At 30.0% G+C, this 22,690-nt stretch overlaps 1 protein-coding gene across 2 annotated transcripts in view; it reads right to left on the reverse strand.

Moving 5' to 3' along the window:
* LOC109603943 (SCY1-like protein 2) overlaps positions 1–22,690 on the reverse strand; it is a 77,497-nt gene that overhangs the window by 45,371 nt on the left and 9,436 nt on the right. For both annotated transcript variants that reach the window (XM_049963976.1, XM_049963975.1), the window contains exons 2-5: positions 14,333–14,680; positions 8,043–8,163; positions 5,136–5,231; positions 3,570–3,715 (exon numbers count right to left, since the gene is read on the reverse strand). In XM_049963976.1, coding sequence (XP_049819933.1) covers positions 3,570–3,715; positions 5,136–5,231; positions 8,043–8,163; positions 14,333–14,680 — 711 coding nt within the window. The remainder of the gene's footprint in view (positions 1–3,569; positions 3,716–5,135; positions 5,232–8,042; positions 8,164–14,332; positions 14,681–22,690) is intronic.

Consider the following 22,690-nt stretch of genomic DNA (forward strand, 5'->3'; position numbering starts at 1 on the left):
CTTACAACGGGGAGACAAAATGTAAGCCACCAATTTGCCTGTCCTGAATACGAAATCAAGCCCGAAACATAAAGCAATAATATCTACGTTCCCATAGTTTTCGTTGTAGTCTGGCATGGTTTTTTCACTTTACTTTCGTTATTATCGTTGAACATCGTTGTTTCGAAAGGAGTTTCAGTAATCAAATTGTTTGGGTGGGTATGCTAATAAATTAGTTTTGTTATGTAAAGGGGGCTGCACTTAAACGCAGAATTGCGTTAGTTAATGAAATTATCATATAAATTGTTCATTTTGTTATGGTTACATTCAAAAATAATCAAAAATAAAATTTCTTATTATAACATATGCTCTTTTATTCAATTTGCTTAATTATTTAGCAATTATACACTTGTTTTGTAAAAAATATCACACACTTTTTCATTCGTAGTTGCTGCAAAATATCCCAAAGAGAATATAAATTATACTCAAACAAGATTTCCAATTTGGAGCACCAATATTGCGTAGAGAAATAATAAAGCACTCTAGAGACTGCCTTCCGAAAACTTTGTGTTTTAATAACCACAAAACCAATTATGAATTGTGAAAAAATTCTTTATCTGACATTGCCAAGTAGTTGAAGTAGACAAAATTAACTAGAGCACATTAAGACTAAAATGGATGAACCTATTATGAGTTAAATCTTTCATTTTGATAATTTGATGATGATTATCTTGGTAGATGAGAATTTAAGTACAATGACCGTCTATTAATTTAACAAATGACTTTGTGTAAGACCTTCTTTATGATCGAATTGCTTATTCAAGGCTTGTGATGTAAAAAGGTTTAGTTTCTGACAAAGTAGAAGAGGATTTCGAGTCTCTGAAGAAATTGTTGGGTCGTGAAGAATAGCACGACGTAAATTTAAAACGACTATCAAACAATGACACTATTAATTAACAAAATATGAGGAGTACAATTAAAATGTGTCTAGATCCCAACACTGATCAAAAATTGTTATACAAAGGCGACAAATAAAGGTGGTATTAGTACACAATATATACAAGAATATTCAAAATTTGAGAGCAGGTACAACATGTTCAATAATGCAGAAAATCTTAATAATATTTTGAAGTGAAACCTCTTTAGCCACGTTATGCACTTTTTGGTAGGGAAATATTATGCGTTCGCGTCACTGACATGCTCATGACTGGCGCACGCGCAGTATGCGCAGACACTTTTTGGATGGGTTAAATCTCGTGCGTTCGCGTCACCGACATGCTTATAGCAGTATATCTATAACAATATAGTTGTGTATATCTTATAAGTAAAATTGAATGGATTTAGTGAAAAATTTATTTAAATATGTCCAATGATCGAAAACTTAGCGATACTTAGATAAATTTGAATCAAATATTTTCATTTCTTACTTATGTTACCACAACCCTATTGTATCTTTTTTAGAACAAAATGAAATAGTTGAGTACAAAAGTACTATATATTGTATTTTAATACTAAAAGTTTTCACTTCTATCAGCAGTCTCTATAACTACCAACTTTAAATTTTTTTCCAATAAAACTGAATTATAGGTATACATTTTAAAATAAGACATACCAAATTCAAATACGATTATACCATATATAACAGAAATATGGAAAAATAATATTTCTTTAAATGTAAATTTGAAACTCTACATTTTCTTCAAGAAAAATTTTTATTTAAACATTCTTCATCATTGGTTTTCTATAAGTTTCCTAATTTGAACCACCAATTATAGAACACCTTATACTCCTTGAATATTAATTACTACATTAAGAAAAAGAAAGTAACACTAATCAGTATAAAAAGGAAATAATCTGATCTAAGAATTAATTACTAAAGTCAGTTAAGTCAGAACATAAATAGGTAAAGATTTACCATTTTTACCAGACTTAATGACCTTAATACTTCATTGTATTATAGTTTAAAATATGTGCATTTGCCCTTTTTCTGGCTGGTTAAACAACTAAACCTGACAGCAATAAATTATCAGCTTTTCTAAAGAACTCGGTTTATTTATTCGTAGGAAAAAAGCGTGTTGTCTCACAGATTCCAGGGTTTACATTAGTTGTGCTTGCCCACCTGAATGCGACCAGGATAAATTGTTTCCCTTCCCACATGTCACCAAACTTAAATAAACTTTAATAATGTCGCCGGACAGTAATTAGAACTTGCATTGTGATTTCTGAATGTAATGGCAAAATATGAACGCCCTAGAACCATTTATACATATTATTGTACTTTCTCCATTATGTTTTATTTTAATATTAAAAGTAAAAGAAGAACAACAAAATGTAATTTATCGTTCAAATTAAATTAATAAAGTTAATGGGAATTTAAATGGTGGCATCACTCAGAGCTAGTACCAGAACAAATTACCCATAATGACTCATAACTTAACCCTCATATCAGTGACAAAACGGCTGCCACTAAGAAGTCAAAACGAAAAGGGACCGGGCCAACTTCCTGAATAGGCCAATATAAATCAGGGGCGACAAATAGCTTCTCCCAGTCAAAACTTTCTAACTCAATAAGAGAGGAACTTTGCTCACTTTTTGGTCAAGATAAACTTGAAACGGTACAAGTCTGGAATAATTTACTATCTGTCGCTTTACCTCACATAACTCAACACCGCATGACTAATTGTGTTTTGTCTTTTAGGGGCGAGGTTTTCTAAACAATTATGGGAAATTAAAATCTGTAGACTTAATTAGTTTGAACACTGTTAGTAAAATAATAAATTTTTTTATATTCAAAAGTATTATGTAAAAAAGTTTTTTTAATAGAAAAAGTATTTTAAAGAAAAATAAGTCAATAAATGGATTTTATATTACATAATTTTAAAAAAAATCTTCTATAAATAATTAACTAATTATATAATTTTATTTATTTAAGCGTTTAAACGATATAAATGAATTAATCTATTTTATCTTAATATTTTAATTGTGTAGCTTGTTTATCTTATAACCAAATAAAAATACATTTTTTAGTTTTCTCATAAAAAATGCTTCATTTTTTTCCACAACTGTCCAATTCATTTGGTGGAATGGCACCCTATTAAAATTTATTTTCTCCCAAGTACGGGACATGTGACGGTTTACCCTCTTAGGAGGTGAATTACACAGCCAGTCTAGCCGTAATTGCAATTATATTGCCTACTGGCCCATTAAATTACCTTGCAGACAATAATATTGTTGCCCCCATTATTACCCCTAGATATGTACAATTTTCCGACACAATAACAACAATAAATGTTCCCGTTTTTGTCCTGTCACATGTTTCGAAACCGTTTATTGTTAATAATGTGAACTGAGATAATGAAGTAAAGCAAATGGTTGTGGTTTTTATTTTTCTTGTGTGTAAAAGTTTGCTCCTGACACACACGTGAAGTTTGTCAGTGAATTTATCAATTAATTGGTAGAATGTATAAAATATATAAAGTTTCGGATGTGTGTTTAAATATGTAACACATTACTCAGTTTACTGTCTGAATATGATACATAATAGGAGATATAACTTAATATTAATGTACTTAATGAGCACTGCTACTCACCAGCTCTAGTTGTTTCAGATAGGCGGAACTGGAATTGGCGGCCTGAATGAGCGGTTTACCGTGGTTGAAGATTGCACAGATTACCATTCCCAACGAAAACATGTCGCTCAAGATGCTGCACACCGACTGCGTCTGTGTTTCTGGGGCTGAAAACAAAAAATTTAAAGCTGCTTAATTGAAATAAACACGAGTTAATCTAATTAAACGAAATAAAGTGACAAAATCAAAGAATACATCCCATAAAATCAAGGTCCTGATGAAAGCTTTTCAAGAAATATTGGCCATTTCTTTGATGTCTGCAAACAAAGATCTAACAAGCCCCCTAACAAGCTGCGAGTGTTTAATTTAAGAAATCCTCTCGCTTTTGAAGCCTTTCACGCCTAGATCATCGGGCTCACCGACCCGACATTAAACTGCCTTCTCATAAAATCACAATCTCATCCAGTCAATCTTAATTACTTAATCAAAAAAAAAAACACACAAAAGTAATCACGGGGAATAGGAGTAAATGGTTTTGAATTGAAACGGTTAACTGAATACATTTGCCACGTTCCATACGAGACCAATAGTCACGTCTTCTATTTTGGTGTGAGGCTGACGTTATCTAGTTGCAAATTGTGTCAGGAACATCCTTGCCCATGTCTCGTGTTCGTCTTATCTGTGGAGGAAGCTCACCAACAATGCGATAAGTCATCGGTTCAATACTGAATGTAAATTTCCGAGACCGGTGTAGGAATCTGAACCTTTTCCCAATGCATCAACTTGACGTAAATGCATTTTGCTATTTCTGGATATATTCTATAAGAAGCTCACACAAATTATATTTTAGACATATGTTTATAAGATTTATTTTGCTGTTTCAAAAACAATTTATAAGCTGTCACATCTCTGAAGGCGTACTTAAATGAATTAATTTATTTTTAATGAAGGAAAATTACATTAACCGTTTATAATTGTGCGGTATCTATTAGTGGAGGTTCCATTAAATGTGCGGTATTTTATGTGGAAATTTGGCGTAGTGTATTTGACAAGAAGACCGCAGCACATAAAGCTGATAATGGCTTATTGTTGTGTGGTGTGTAGCAACCGTTTGTTGGTTGACATGCGAAGGAAAATATTGACATTGCGTTAAACTGTGCGGTATCGTATGCACATAAATTTTAGTATGAATGTCATAAATGGCCGATTATCGCGTTAACGTATTTACCGGAAGGAAAAATTCTCAGAGCTTTACGGCACATTAAAATCGTCTTGTGGAACAAATAAATTCAAACATTAAGTGTGTGTAGAAAATTATATTAATTTTTACAGTTATGGATGTTTTTAAAACAGTTGATATTATAATGTATTGTAAATCTACTTCATTTCTTCCTTTTATAATATATATTCAGTTCAGTAAAATTTAAAGCCACACGTGAGATATAAATTATATAATTTTTTATTCAAAATACAGTAGTAGCCATAATTATAGCATCTTATTGTTGACTGTTGACAAATTTTATTATATTTAGCCACTACAGTATGTCAATTTGATTTATTAATTAATAGTAATCAAAATGTATTTACCTGTGTAATCCAAGTTTGGTTGTGCCATTTTAGAAAGTCGTGATGTCCACGGTTGGCACTGAACTGGTTCGATTCCATCCACATCATTTACCCTCTCTGTAACACAAAATCTACATTAGCCAAAGTTACTAATTAATACGCATATGTAAATATAATTAAATTATATATCAAACTAAGCCCTAAAACATCCCTGCTTCATTTGGCCAGTATTTTACTGGAACAAACCAATAATTACATTGGAAACTTTACTTATTTAACGTCACAGTCGACTTGATTTAATTCAATTAATAGTTCAGTTGAAATCAATTATGGTAATTTGAGAATTTGCAACTACGTCAAATTTAGGTTAGTTGTTTTTTGGGGGAGGGGAGGTAAATGCACAAATAAGTTTAAAACCTACTAATATAATTAAATTATAATTGATGATTATTTAATTAAAAAATAATTAAATACAGCACATACATTAATTTATTTTAATTCCTATTTTGGTTAAAGAAACTAATCTCATAACTAAATAGCTTTTATTAATATTATAATTATACATAAAATATTTATTACTTTGTGATAATATGGAACGAGACGATTTATTTAAAAAATTATAAAACATATAATTACAAAAATATATTAATAAAAATTAATATAATTAATATATGTTCTTCTATTTGCATATTACTATTTAAAATGTTGACAAAGCATCATATTTAAACTTGAACAAAATCAAAAATATCTTCTCTAATTTTTGTAGAACAGTATTATTTACAGTTTTTACTCCACATCGAATTTAGGTTACTTAATAATAATTATGTCAGTAATAACTCTTGTAAAATGTAAGAGAAAGTAGAAGTAAGACGAAATTTAGTACCAGTTTTATGTATCAAATGCAAAGCATAAAACTTAATTAGTCCCGAAACTTTATGACGAAGTGCAGTAAAAGTAAAACTGGACAAGGTGGAAAACGTTCGAAAGACAAACTTTTTTATTATTAATTCACATTAACTTGGGATAAATACATTTACTGTCATACTATAATATTTTCATCTCATGGAGTGTGAAGGAGAAGGTAATCCTTTTATTTTATTAGTCTTTTCACTTTTTGTACTTATTTTATGTTTGATTTTTTCTTAGATAGAAATCAATACTGTGTCACCTTTGGCTAAGCTGTCAAAAGTCAAAATAATGTATACGAAAATGTGGGGTACATAAATTTACTGCCATGAAATTATTTCTAGAATATTTTCAATCTATTATTCATCTTATGGAGGAAGAAGGACTCTTTTGACTTTTTTATATTTATTTTATGTTCGACTTTTTCTTAGACAGGCTATCAAAAGTCAAAATAATTTATTCAAAAATATGAAAATTGTAAAACAAAATTTTAATTTATATCTACTATATATAAATTAAATAATCTACCTCAAATTGAAGGTAACTAAATAAATAAATAAATTATTTTGTCTTTCTTTGTTTATGATACAAGAATTGATTATTTTTTAAATTAGTAAAAACAAAATTAAAAAAAAAAGTTCAATTCGTTTTCAATCCGTCATTCCTATAATATTAAAAAATATATAGATACGAGCAATGTTACATTACTGCAAAATTTCAAAATGTATTTATTAATTGCGAAACTTTCATAATAGAGTTTGTAATGAATAATTTTATAGCATCTGTTACAAAGTTCTATTATCCTAGTTTCACAGAGTTGTACGTTCGTTAACAGTTTGATGACCAAATTTTACACTAGTTAACAATTATATTATAACTTTACTGCTGATTTTTTTTATTTTTTTATTATCATGATAATCATCATGTTTTATTATGTACTTACGTACAGTGGTGGGAAAAAGTAATGATATTTATTTACTTATTACAAATGTTAATTAATGTTTTCCCCAATATTTTACAAATCTGAATAAAACTAATGTATTGAAAGATCGGTCTATTAATCACAATGACCATTACATTTACAGGTTTTTTCTTTTTTAATAAATATTTGGTCTGGAAAATATCCAACGAAATGGCATCCCTGTCAATACACGTTGAAAACGATCCATTTTACCCTCCACTTGAATCAAAGCTCCAACTTTGGATCAAGAAAAGCATCAAGTGTCCCACAAGTGTTCTCCGACCCAAACAAATTAAATTTACTTTCGTCACTCCAAAGGACAGTGTTCCATTCTTCCTGAGTCCATGATAAGTGGAATTTTGCAACTGTCAGACAGGACGCAGAGTTTTTCTTTGACAGTATTGGTTTTTTAACTTTAACTCGGCCATGATTTCTCACTGTTTTGCTACTAGCATCTAGATTAAATTATGTTGAAATTTCCTCCATGATTTGTCTTGTTTTGCTGAAGGAGCTTTGAGTGAAAGTCTTTTTATAATTTTGTCTCTCTTGAGTGTGGTTTTTCGTGAACGTCTTCGTTTGCGTCGATTTTCAACACTTTGAGTGAGAATATTACACAAAATTTTCAAAAGAACACCCTAAAAATTTAAGTACAACTGACCACAAATAAAATAATATTTTTTCCAAGTCAAAAAACGTTTCGATAAAGAGACCTAAACAAAAGACGAATAAGTAGTAATACTAGTCCAGACGGTAAACACAAACTAACGAATTTATTTAACACCATTGCGACAGATATGAGAAATCCCAAAGGATAATAATCTATTTTCTAAAAATATTACATACTTTTTTCCACCACTGTATGTATATACTTAAAATTTCTTCAGAATCTTTATAGAGAATAAATCTTAATTTTATCTTTCCATTTTTATGTATTAATTTAAAGTTTTCAATTAATAATTATTGCAATTCTTTAATTTCCTTTCATTTATTCAAAAATATTAAGTGGCGTCCATTAAGCACTATTAAATTATAGAGCAAAACTTTATGCACAGAATACATACCAGTGAATTCCAATCCGGCCAGTTTCCACGTTCCTTTCTTTGTGACCAAAATACTGGCAGGACACACGTTTCTGTGCAGCACGTGTCCCGAATAGTGCAGGAAGGATAGAGCCTCCGTTATCTGGAAAACAAACGAATCCGATTAGAATGGTTAAGCGTATGAACATCACTCGTCGCCACTTTATTGCTACACTTCGTAACGCGTTCTGCACTTTCAAAAGTTTAACTTGATTAATGTGATTTAGTCGTACGTTTTATGTGTAATCCTTTTGCCACGAGTGTTGGTTAATATTAAATGTATTTCATGTTATTTGAATTTATTTGAAACGAATTTTATGTTGTATTGATCTTGTATTTTATATTTAAAATCTTGAAAAATTCATGGGTTTATAAATTGACTGGTAGTTGGTGTGGGACGTTGTCAAGTATGCTGCAAATAAAACTTCGGCTCCCGGAAAAGACATTACTTTATTGCTCGCTGGGACTGAAAATTATGTCATAATTCCTATTTTGACATTTATTCAGTTTGCTGTTACATCAACGAGATCGTCCTAAATATACGAATGAATTAAATTAAAACCTTTAATTAATATATTAAACTAATTTCCCTTACAGTTAATTAAATTACTATTGTGTTAATAATTAAACCTTCAGTTACAAACATTATAAAACATAAACTGATGATTTTAATTAAGTGAGATTTATCTTTATCTGTTTAAAAGTCAATAATTAATTAAAACGTTTTAAAATTAAAACTATTCTTAAAGCGTTGTCTATGGAAAATATGAGACTAAGTAAGGAAATTATTTTTTGTTTAAAATCCAGTTTATTTATGTTAATTTTCCCTACTAAAAACAGACAAGATATAAACGATCCATTTCAATACCTCGATAATTCCCCAGTAGAAGATGCCGCAAATATAAAAACCTGGAAATTCCCAAAGGAAAGTTTAGGACGTCCTTCTCAGTAAAGAACTGGAATTTAAATATTTAAATGTTCGCTTTCGATTCGACAAATGTTCCCGTAAAAAACTTCTTTACAACTTGTGGAAATCAACAAATTTTTTTGAGATGATTTATTAAATTATTTTTTAGATAATCCAATACCTAGATCTAACCCAAGTACAACTGTAAATATACTAAATGACAAAGAACCAAGAAAGGGGTGTTCAAATTTAATATTATTTTAGCAAAACATAGATGTTATAGCAAGGAGTAAAATTTGATAATGTTTGGTACAGGAGATCCAAAGTTTTAGCAATATAATGGTGTAGCTCATATTATCAGGGTTAGTTCAAACTTTTTGAAGTAAAAACTCTTTGGACGCGTTGTGCACTCTTTGGTAAGGGAAAATCTTTTGGATTCGCGTCACCGACATGCTCGTCCTTCTTTTGTCAATAAATTCACACAAAAGAAAAAAGTTGTTGATTTGGCTGGTAACCTCGGTTACTAGACCAACAAACTATGTGTCTGCCGGCGTTTCAAGAGGTACCCGAAAACTAGACCTTAAGAATAAAATCCCGGAACTAGGGGGTGAGTTACAGATGTAGATTTGAGAGCATTTTGAAATTAGGTAAAATTTTACTAATGCAGTGGTTTCATTAAAAGCCTCCAGCTAAGCCGGAAATGAGTTTGACGCTAATATCTATTACTGTATTGAAAGTGGAGGGTTCATAGACGAGAATGCCGCCTGAAGGGAATCTCTAAATAGAAATATTTGAAATTTTCAGAATCATCTTTATTTCTGATGTACTTTCAAGGAAAAAATCAGTGTCCAATTCTCTTACCATCTGATACCAACGCTCTCAATTTATTTATATATATATATATATATATATATATATATATAAATTAAATAAATATATATATATATATATATATATTTATCGTGGGGATAAGTTTAGAAGGTAAATTTCCCAAATAATCGTTTAAAATCAGTATTGAAATCAAGTAACCGGTTGTACATATTTTGGTTGCAATTACAATCGAAGGAGGGATGTTTATTAAGCATAAGTAAAACATACTTTTTTATACCGTCAATAAAAGTGTATAAACTGAAAATTAGCCTTTCCTAACAAATAGTAATAGATTTAATATATTTTTAGAAGTGAAAACTTCTTTAGCTGCGTTGGGCACTCTTTGGTAGGGAAATATTATGCGTTCGCATCATTGACATGCTCATGACTGGCGCACGCGCAGTGTGCTGTGCGCCTTAGACACTTTTTGGATGGGTGAAATCTCGTACGTTCGCGTCACCGACATGCTTATACCAGTATATCTGTTGCTATACAGTTGACGTATAGTGCTGTGTATATCTTATAAGTGAAACTGAATGGATTTAGTGAAAAATTTATTTAAAGATGTCCAATAATCAAAAACTCAGTACAACATAAAACGACAATCGATGCCACTTTTACGTGATATTTAGATAAATTTGAATCAAATATTTTCATTTCTTACTTTAGTTACCACATGCCTGTTGTATCTTTTTTAGAACAAAAATATATAATTGAAAGTATAAAAATTTAAGTATTGTTGAAATTAATGATGGCAATGATGCAAACAATTAAAATAATGTTAAAAATCAAGTACATTAAAATTTAAGGAAATACAAATAGTATCTATAAATAATATGATTGTATATTAATTGTTATTTCAATTGAATTGTATTTATATTTTGTCATGATCTTGTACAGTACAGTCTCTACAACTGCCAACTATTTTGGAGACACCCATGTGAATCAGCCCCCACAGACTTTGGAGGTTCTAAGTCATGAAGTATGAAGTAGCTTGGCATACTATACCTCAAGAGGAAATAGACCACCTCATTGAATTAATGTCAAGACCTGTTGGGAAGTGTTTAGATAACATCGATAGACAAGCACATAATTAACAAATTTATTTAAAATTACAAACAGCCACTCCAATTTTATTTATATGTATAAATAATCTAAAATTTTTGATATTTTATTTCATCATTTACTCTTTGCTATAACATCCGTGTTGTACCAAAATTTGAACACCCTCCTTTTGGTGTTGCAATTTCTTTATCACTGAGTATACATTTAACAAATTTAATTATCGGAGTAACGCAAAATTAAAATTCGACAAAGTTAGCCGAACACCGGGGGAAATTAAGGTGTCTGGCAGGTAGGAAGAAGACAGTCCCTCATGCAAGATGCACGAACAAAAACGTCCCAGGTGAGGGAACGGCGTCGCGACGCTTCGCTTTGGAGTCACGGTCCTTGAGGAGCAGTTTTATGAGTGCGATGCATGTAGGTGGGCGTTCGAGGATCAACGAACTCCATGCTGGCTGGATCAAATTGATCGCATGCATTATTTATTATTAACCTACGCGACCTGAACGTTTATCGCTGTGAAGAATGAGCGAGTTGAGTTTGAACAGATATACCGGTGTATATATAAGTCTGATGACGTGGGCGATAAATAAATTGCTGCATAATCAATTGGGGAGCGCTTGTAACGTAATAGTCAGCGTTTTAAGATGTTTTGCATCTTTTTTCCAGAGCACAAATCGAATCGGTTTAGGATGGACACAGCGGTGGAAATTTCGAGGAGACGGACGTGAGTGAAATATCCGATTGCGAGGTCGGATTTGGCCCTAGGTACTCGACTGGAAAATTTGTATGCACTGGCTCGTCCCGTTTTAGTCCCAAGATGTGTCGTTCAGTGTCTCAGTAATTGAGGTAAATACTATAGACGGGAGTGTACACATTTGAAGGGTGTCCGTTAACGTGGCTCAAACAATTTATACGAGCGGAATAATCAAATTTATTTGGGTGTACTTAAAAAAATAATAATTATAATTGTAATTCAACCCAATGTGTTCTGTAAATATTTAAATTCATAATTTCATTTATATTATTATTTAATTTAATAAAAATTATATATTTTTTAATGGTTGAAAAAGTACACTGAATACTACAGAATGACAAAAAGGGTAATGTAAACGTCAAACAGAAAAAAATCAAAAAATTATAAAACAAAGGACAATAAAGCAGTAATGAAATGAGGAATAATGAAGCAGACATTATTCAAACGGAAACTACAAAGAGTGAGATCTGCTTAATTAATAATTCGGGAGTGTCATAAAGCAATATAGAATTATGATAAATTATTTAAAGAGCTCTTTACAATTTTCTGTTGTTCTGCAACTACATTCATTTGAGAATTTTAATTTTGTTTAGATCTTTTCAGTATTGTAAAAGCTTCTGTCTGGTATGTTTTACTTTTTATTCATCTATATATTAAATACATCATTCAAAAAACCTTTTTCTAAAATTTTTAATTTAAAATAAATTCATTATTCCAAAGAACAAATATGAATTATTTGTGAAAAATTAAATTACAGTTTTACGAAAACTAATTACATACATTTCAAAATTTCATTGTCATCAGAATATTCCATAGACTAACTTAGTAATACGTATTAACCATGTTTCAACCTTTGGTAAACGTAGTTTTTATACAACATTTTATTTCGGACAGAGTTCATAAGTAAAGCAACCAAACCCTATATTCAATACAATTGATTTTATATTTTATTTCTGTGCCCGACATCGTTCCTTAAAGCTAAAAATGCCCAGAAGTGTCTATTTAACGATACAAATTAAACAACAAATTGTAGAAAAGTACTAAAATGGTGAAAAACAGAGTAAAATTAGAGTAGATTTAAATTTAAACAAATCATTTCAAGGACGATTTCCAATTTTAACAGAAGGAATATGCTGGAAGGAGTTGCCAAAAGAGGTAGAAAACGCAAGACTAACAAAGCTGTGGTCAAGAAAACAAAAACGCTTGTTGTTCACGACACTTTTATCAGTGTATCCCACATAAATCAAAAAATAAACTAACTCAGTATGTTGGTGAGTACCATAAAACGAAGACTAAAAAGAGCTGGTCTCTATGGTAGATAACCAACAAAGAAGCCCTTCATTTCTGCAAATTATAGAGCAACGAAACTATTATTTGCAAGAGAATATGTGAACTGGACTGGTGAGCAATGGAAAACAATTTTGTTTTCTGATGAAAGTCGGCTCCAATTATTCTAATCTGATGGTGTTTCATAGTTGAGAAGACCAATTAATGAAAAGTATAATACCAAGTACACTAAACCCACTGTGAAGCATGGTGGAGAAGACGATATGGTTTGGTATGTTTTTCTGGGTTTGGCATGGGCCCACTGGTTAAGTTAGATGGGATAATGGACCGTTTTGTTTATCGTGACATTCTCTAGAATCATATGCTTCCATTTGACGAAGGTAACATCAGTTTAAGGTGAACCTTCCAGAACGACAGCAATCCGAAACATACGTCTAAGTTAGTGAAGGAATGGTTCACTTCTCAAAGAGTACGTGTCATGCCTTGGCCAGCACAAAACCCGGACCTTAATCCAATGGAAAACCTTTGAGAAGAAATTGGTCGGAAAATCCCTGCAAAAAGACTGTCAAATATGAAAGAACTCTACGAAGAAGTTCAAAATCACTCGAAAGAAATTTCGAACGATTATATTGAAAAGCTACTAAAATCAATGAAGAAAAGGTGTTTGGAAATTATTAAAAATAATGGATATGCTACTAGATACGAACTAAAAGAAGGCTAAATGTACATAATGTTGTTTTATTTTAAAGTTGCTCTACTTTTGACCCTTGAATATTTTTCAAATATTAATAAACACCTAACTAAACCCACTAATAAATAATTATATTGATGTATTGTTTTTTATGAAACATACAGCATAACTGACAATAATATGAATATTTTGACATACACTGTTATCAAGGCAATTGAAAAGCGATAATGAATATATTTGTGTTTAAAAAAGACAATAATGATAAATATATGAAGAAATGTTGGTGTTTATTAGTATCTACTTTATAGCTAAATCTATTTTTATCATTCCCTAACCATATTTTTCCCAGAAATGTTTCAATTATATTTTATAAATATGGCAAAATCGTTGTAAAGCCTCAACTAATACTCTTGTTAATTCTATGTTTGTAAACAGTTTAATATTTTCAATCGATTATTATTCAGCGTACTAGTGCCACCCCCGCAATGGACGTCAAGCGGCTCACCTTTTTTAATACGAAAATAATCCTGGCTGACTGATGCGAGGGCGGTTTTGCATTCGACCAGAAACCGTTAATGGACCGCCTTTACCTTTAATGTTACCCGCGTCTATATTAATCCGCCGCGTTGTGTGTCGTGTATTGCGATAAAGGACGTGGACAAATCTGCGGCGAAATGAGTCACGTAAACAAATCTTACCTGTAATATCCCATATTTGTATTCTATATCCAAGAAATTGTACTCTCTGGCGAACATGGGCTTAGGCGTGGGCTGTTGGGCCTGCATCGGGTTGATGCCGCCGTGGTTGGAGTGGGCCTCTTGATGAAAGGCCAGTATGTTGGCCAACGACGAGTAAACCGCTTCGGAGGCGAACGCCAGAGTTTCCGAGCATTCTTCAATGGGGTGGAGCACGTGCAAAATTTTCGGGTGCCTGAATCGCTCCAACTGACGGACTGAAGCACGCAAAATTTCTGTCACCGTTTCCTTTCGTTTCGGTTTGTGGAGTTTTTCGGCTTGGCGTTTTTCAAATAGGAAAACGGAGCATTCCTGAAAAGTAAATTAAATTTAAAGTTAATCCAATGTGTCTAACCATTTTAGAAGATTTAATATCAATTAAAAAAACAAAGTTTTTATATACAGTAGTGGAAAAAAGTATGGAATATTTATTTACTTATTACTAGTCCAAATGTGCAGAGATTCTACGACTAAAAGATGCCGAAAAGTGACAGAGGCCAAATTTTGTGCCACTATATATTTAATATTTGAGATATTATTTAGCCGCGTTGGGTACTTTTTGGTAGGGAAAAATCTTATGGGCTCGCGTCACCGACATGCTCGTCCTTCTTTTGTTAATTACTGTTATTGTTTCGAAAGTGGAGGGTTCATAGAGGAGAATCCGGTCTGAAAGGAATCTCTATATAGAAATATTTGAAATTTTCAGGATAATCTTTATTTCTGATGTACTTTCAAGGAAACAATCGGCGCCCAATCCTTTTCTGTTACCAACGCGTTCAATTTCGTCGAAAAGTAATGGATCTGATAAATATATATATATATATATATATATATATATATTAGAATGTTTCAAAAAAATCGACAAATTTTTTTTTTTTTTCTTATTTATATCGAAAATCTTGTTGGAAATGGTAAAAAAAAATACTGTGAATGTTACAGCTCTTAATATTAATATTAAGAGGTGCCACATCGTAAATTTTAATTTCCCGTTTAAATAACTCAGGAACGGTGTTCTCTTGGAATTTGAAATTTTTTAACTCTCGTTAGAGATAATATTTCAAAATGATCAAAATAGATTTTTATAGAAAATTTAACGCTCTACAAAAAACGTCTTTTACAGTTTTTTCATATATTCATTTTTTCAAAAGTTATTTAACATTAAAATTGGATTGATTTAAAATTTTGATATTTTTCTCATTTTCTGACGCAACCATCAACTTTATGGAAAAATTTTATATGACATTTTTTATAGAGAATTCAATTTCCTATAATTTATCTCTGAAAAAGTTTTTGATATTTTTTACAGAACATAAGTTACCTGCTGAAAAGTGTTGTAACTGCTCCTAATTTTTCGTGAATCACTTATTGCTAGTTATAAGTGAAAACAGAAAAAAATTGCCAAATTGTAGTAAACGTCTGTTAGTGTAACGATATATACTACTTTGATTATAATAAACAATCAATTTTTTAGTAAAAATCTATTTATTTAAATAAAATGTTTAACACTAAGCAGTAAAATAATATTTATTTAATAAAATTTTTAGTTTCCTACAGATAACTTATATTGCTGAAACTTTGGATCTCCTGTACCAAACATTATCAAATTTTACTCCTTGCTATAACATCTATGTTTTGCTAAAAGAATAATAAATTTGAACACTCCCTTCTTGGTTCTTTGTCATTTAGTATATTTACAGTTGTACTTGGGTTAGATCTAGGTATTGGATTATCTAAAAAATAATTTAACAAATCATCTCAAAAAAATTTGTTGATTTCAACAGCTTCTAAAGAAATTTTTTACGGGAACATTTGCCGAATCGAAAGCGAACATTAAAATATTTAAATTCCAGTTCTTTACTGAGAAGGACGTACTAAACTTTCTCTCTAACTCTCGTTAGAGATAATATTTCAAAATGATCAAAATAGATTTTTATAGAAAATTTAACGCTCTAAAAAAAATGTCTCTTACAGTTTTTTGATATATTCATTTTTTCAAAAGTTATTTAACATTTATGTTGGATTGATTTAAAATTTTGATATTTTTCTCATTTTCTGACGCAACCATCAACTTTATGGGAAAATTTTATATAACATTTTTTGTAGAGAATTTAATTTAATATAATTCATCTTTGAAAAAGATTTTGATATTTTTTACAGATTATAAGTTACCTGCTGAAAACTAAAAATTTTATTAAATAAATGTTATTTTACTGCTTAAAATTAAACATTTTATTTAAATAAATAGATTTTTAACCTAAAAATTTATTGTTTATATTATTTACCATTTTCAACAAGATTTTCGATATAAATAAGAGAAAAAAATTCGTCGATTTTTTTAAACAGTCTAATATATATATACTTCTTGGTAGGGAAATATTATGGGTTCGCGTCATTGACATGCTCATGACTGGCGCACGCGCAGTGTGATGTGCACCTTATACACTTTTTGGATGGGTGGAATCTCATGCGTTCGCGTCACCGACATGCTTAGCAGTATCTCTGTTCCTATACAGTTGATGTATAATGCTGTGTATAAAGTGAAGTTGAATGGATTTAGTGAAAAATTTATTTAAATATGTCCAATGATCGAAAACTCAGTACTACAAAACATAAAACAACAATCGATTCCGTATTTATGCGATACTTAGATAAATTTGAATCAAACATTTTCATTTCTTACTTTCGTTACCATAAACCTATTGTATCTTTTTTAGAACAAAATGAAATAATTGAAAGAACAAAAAGTCTAAGTATTGTTGAAATTAATGATGGCAATGATGCAAACAATTAAAATAATGTTAAAAATCAAGTACATTGAAATTTAAGTAAATACAAATACTATCCATAAATAATTTGATTGTATATTAATTGTTATTTCAATTGAATTGTATTTACATTTTGTCATCATCTTGTACACCCCGTAATATATTTAAATAATAAAAAAAAACATATAAACATGCATAAAATTGTTGCTCGTAGTTTTAATAGATGTGAAATATATGTTGATAATCCAAAAGAAAAAATATGATTCTTGTTTTCAAGGCACTCAAATTACACTAAAGTGAAATATTTTAAAATTTGAAACTCGTAAACCAGTGTAACACAAACATTTATTGACCCAGATACCCTAAAACAACAAATTATTTTACTCAATATTCAAAAATGGACGTCCGATAAAAATGTTAAAAGAACCCACTCGTGTGTAAGTAATATTTTATACATGTTAGCGGGGCAATAAATTTTGTTTATTAGAAAACAACAGCCGCTAAACCTGACTAAACTCCAATGGAAGCACTTTAAGGATAAAACATCCAGCAAATAAAATTAGGCGGGAAATAAGGGATCGGGAAATAATGGGTGGCATTTGGAGGTGGAGGTGCGCGATTTTCCGCTACCCGAACGCCGCTCTTACGTCAAGTCGTCTGTGGCGTGAACAAATGAACCTGTTACTGTCAAACTTCATTCGGATAACATAATCCTTCAACTTCCTTTAATGTGTAGTAGTTCATCTCGTTAATTAACTTTTTCCAATCACATTTTAAACACGTTTCGTGTCATTCTGTGTTGATTGAACAAGTTTTAACTGTAGATTTAAGGCTTGGGTACTGATTTAATATTACAGTGGGATATTTAATTAATTGCAATTAGTGCATTTGCAATTTTACGTCATGAAAAAAGCTAATTTATACATGAAAAGATTCTAACTGAATCAACAAATATATTTCCAGTCTTGACATGACAAAAAAGACATTTTAAACGGGCTCAAATTAATTGAATATTTAAAAGCGTTCAATGAATTTCTGTTGACTGACTTATAAAAATAATTTAATAATTAAACAAAAATTTTATTGAGCTTAATTAAGTGGTTGAATTAAGCGGAAATAATACGGTTCCAATTATAACTTTCCCTTTCAAATTATTGGCAATTCATTTATCGAAATGTTATTTGTTTTTGTGTAAGATAATGAGTTTGTACCGATTTAAACGAAATTAAACAGTCGATAAACACAAAATGAACTTAACGAGCCGATTGTCAATATTAATACCTTTCGTTAATTATGGACCTTCTTCACAATTAAACGAAATCTTCTGTAATACATTTCGTGAATACCTGGCACAATAAAGTTCATTAACGATATAAAATTAATTTTCCTGGCACTTTTTCCTAGTAATTAAGCCGCTTTGGAAATATACAACAAATTGCTTGCGCCGGTTTTATTAAAATTTTGCTTGTCCTTTGAATTCCAATTAGTCTCGTTACATAAAGATGTGTTTAGGGATAATCAAGGTGTGTTAATTAATTATTAAAATTTACTTATTTTACTGTGTAGATTAAATAAAATTTTTATATATTAATATGCTTGAAATAATAATAATTTAAAAGTTTAAGGACTCGACGAGTTAGATCCAATTGATGGCGCATTCACCAAAATTCACATGTTTCAAATTATTGCCATAAATACAATAATATAATTTTTTTAGTCTACTTTTAGTACATTTAACATTTTTAAATTTATGCATAAATTTCATTATACTTGTTATTGAGGATATAATAAAAAATGGTAATTAATTATTTTTTTTTGTATTATCAGCGCATTCACCAAATTTAATATTTCATTCAACAACTTAACCACAGTACTAATTTTGGAGGGTGAATTGAAAATTGTTGCTGCGAATTGAAATAAAATTTTAGTGGATGCGCCCTTCAAACTGAACTACGTTGTTTATAATTTTATAATTTGATTTTTTTGCAATTTTGTTTGTAGAGATTTATATTTACCAATTGACATTTTTCATGCGAAATAATTTTATTTTAAACTAACGAATTTTTGCCAGATTTTTTTTTTAATTTGCAATACAATGAATAAATGTTATAATATTATAAATGTTTATTTAAATTTTTCAAAAATAAATTTTTAAAATCCTTTTGTAATCAAATGTGTCTTCATATAATGACTGTGTACTGTAGATAATTTGACATTATAAGTACTGAGTACCACAGAAAGTATTTTATGTTTTTGCTTCATGATTACATTAAATTTTTATATTATATTTTAATATTTTGGTATTAAACTGTAACAGGTGCTATAATTTCTTCAAATTTGGATATAGTCAAGGCTGACGTGAAGAACTAATCTCTTCTTCAGTTCTGTTTAATCTTGTTGGAATTTTTATTTGATGTTGATAAATTATACAGGTGATGGTTGTTTTTCATAGAAATTATCAAGTTGTAAAAAAAATTCTGTGACATAGTAAATTGGGGAATCCTCCAGACCGTAAAAGAAATGTAAATAGAAAATGTTGATTAAGTGTTGAAGACACATGGATGTTATAATGTGGAACTGAAGAAAAAATAGAAAACTGAGATCAGAAGGACCTATTAAAATTAAGAGCTCATCTTTGGAGAGTAGAGGTGCCTAGGAACCAATTGTTCAGTGTTGGGAGTACTAAATGCTCCAAATTGTGAATTTTTGTATATAATAAATCTGATATAAAAATGTAGTAAATTTTAAAGTCTTGTTTTTCAACTTATCAAAAGAATATTTTCTATTAAACAAATAGAGTATTAAAAGTTACAGAGACATTTCCCTAATAAATGGGTCACACTCCAGAATTTGATCCTTTTTCAACATAAAATTCCATAACTAAATTGTTTCGTGCATAAATTATATACATAATAAATTTGTGTCATTAATATCACGGAAGTCGCACTCCTACACTACATATTTCACATTTATATGACGTGCTTTATTCAAATTCATACATATGTATACAGGCTATAAAAACAACGATTATGAAATAAAATATGTATTAACACATTACTACCATTTGAAACAGTACTCCGATTAAAACAAATTTGAATCTACTTTATAATTAATTATATTGGTTGTAATTAGCGTGAATGCAGTAAACAATTTATAGACCTTAACAAATCTACTGCAATATAATGCCAGAGCTACAAAAACCTGCCAGCCAAATAAAATTAATCGAAATCAGTTCGTTTTATTAGAAATTTATGGTTAATTCTTTTTTACGAAACTTTTCGTTTTATGGGAACTGTAATTGTATTCCATTTATAGCGATTTTATGGCTTAATTAATGTAGTTATTTTTGAAGTGAGATTAATGCCATGGGGAGTAACTCAAGGAGTATATATAGTGCCATTAATATACCGTCATGTGTAACATAATAGAGATTAAGTAAGTAATATTCAGTTAGTAAGCAGGAATTTGCATTTCTAGACAATTTTAGACACCTTGGGAATATTTAATGAAATGTTACTTTTATTGTTTTGAGCATTTTATTTACTTAATTTTGAATATTACTTTGAGATTTATTTAAGGTGTTAATTGAGTCCATTTCATAATTTAATTAATTAAGATTAATTGTAGAGTTGTAGAGGCATCGTAATTCAAACTTTACTGACGACATTTCCTTTTAAATCTGTCCTAAACTGATATAAATTGAATTTAATGGTGAGATTATAGAATATTTTTCAATTTGGAAATGTGCCAGATCGAGATTATACAGTGAGGTCGTAAAAACTTCAAAACATGATAATTTTGAAATGAACACGATATAGTTCAAAATGAAATCCACGTAAAACGTTAAAAATGTCAATCAAACTAAAATTTTGCTTAAAAGTAAAGTGACAGCTTTACAGAATTCGATTTGACATTACTAGTGACGGGAAGCTATTCTCAACAGGTAAATAATATTAATAATATAAAGAAATATTTATTATTCAGGCCGTCTTAAAAAATTCAGGCGTACATTTTATTAAAAATCAATACGGGCTTCTCCTCGAAGCGTCGCTATTTTTAGGACCCGACCGTTCCATTTTAACTACTGCAACTTCCTTATTAACATGTTCTTGCCAAAACAAACTTTACGTGGGCTGGGGAAAAAGTCGAAGGCAGACACGCCATCGAATTGGCATGTCTCGTGCCTCATGAATGAAGTTGTTGTTTACCCAGAACTCACATGGTCCCATTCTTTCTAATACCACTAATGGGCAAACTTTCACATAATTTACTTTCCAACTTGTTGATCGATACATCAACAGGTTCTAGAATTCCTATCACAAAACAAATATGCTAAACTTTAACGGGAACGGAAATCTATCGTTTCAGGCGAAGAATTATATACGTGAAGCGTAATATAATTTTGATATATGCAAAAATTGTAATTGTGTAGTAACTCTTATTTTAAATTGATTTTTATAATGTATAAGAATATGATACATTGTACAATAAGTGAAATTTCGATAGGAATTTTTCTTTTTCTCTTTAACCCATTTTGAAACATCCTTTATGTAAAAAGGGAGATGTTTTATTGGAATATACAGTGGAAGAAAAAAATATGGAATATTTTATTAATATTAAAAAAAAAATTGGCAGTTATAGAGTCGATAGAAGTGAAAACTTTTAGTATTAAAATTTAAAATTTCATAATGTTTGAATTAAATTTACCAACATCAATCTGGTTTTCACATCTATTGACACTCCGAGCAACAATTTTATATGGTTTTTTATTGTTTAAATATATTACGGGCTGTACAAGATCATGACAAAATATAAATACAATTCTATTGAAATAACAATTAATATACAATCATATTATTTATGGATAGTATTTGTATTTACTTAAATTTCAATGTACTTGATTTTTAACATTATTTTAATTGTTTCATTATTTCATTTTATTCTAAAAAAGATACAATAGGCTTATGGTAACTAAAGTAAGAAATGAAAATGTTTGATTCAAATTTATCTATGTATCGCATAAAATCGGCATCGATTGTCGTTTTATGTTATGTAGTACTGAATTTTCGATCATTGGACATTTTTAAATAAATTTTTCACTAAATCCATTCAATTTCACTTATAAGATATAGACAGCACTATATGTCAACTATATAGCTACAGATATACTGGTATAAGCATGTCGGTGACGCGAACGCATGAGATTTCACCCATTCAAAAACTGTCTAAGGTGCACAGCATACTGCGCATGCACCAGTCATGAGCATGTCAATGATGCGAACGCATAATATTTCCCTACCAAAAAGTGCCCAACGCGGCTAAGTAGTTTTCACTTCAAAAATATTATGATAGACCAATAAAAAATTAAGAGTCAATATATAAACTTCCTTTTGTATCGACCTCGAAAATCAAGTAAAATATCAATTTACTCAGTATCATTTAGAAACTAGAAACTATTTTTCTTTTTAATGGAAAGACTGGTTTTAATTCTATATTTAGTGTTTGGTTAAAATTGTGTGGACAATGTTAAATATACTTAAAATGTTTATTTGCCACT

The sequence above is a fragment of the Aethina tumida genome, chromosome 2 (genome assembly GCF_024364675.1).
Source record: "Aethina tumida isolate Nest 87 chromosome 2, icAetTumi1.1, whole genome shotgun sequence".
NCBI classification, from domain to species: domain Eukaryota; kingdom Metazoa; phylum Arthropoda; class Insecta; order Coleoptera; family Nitidulidae; genus Aethina; species Aethina tumida.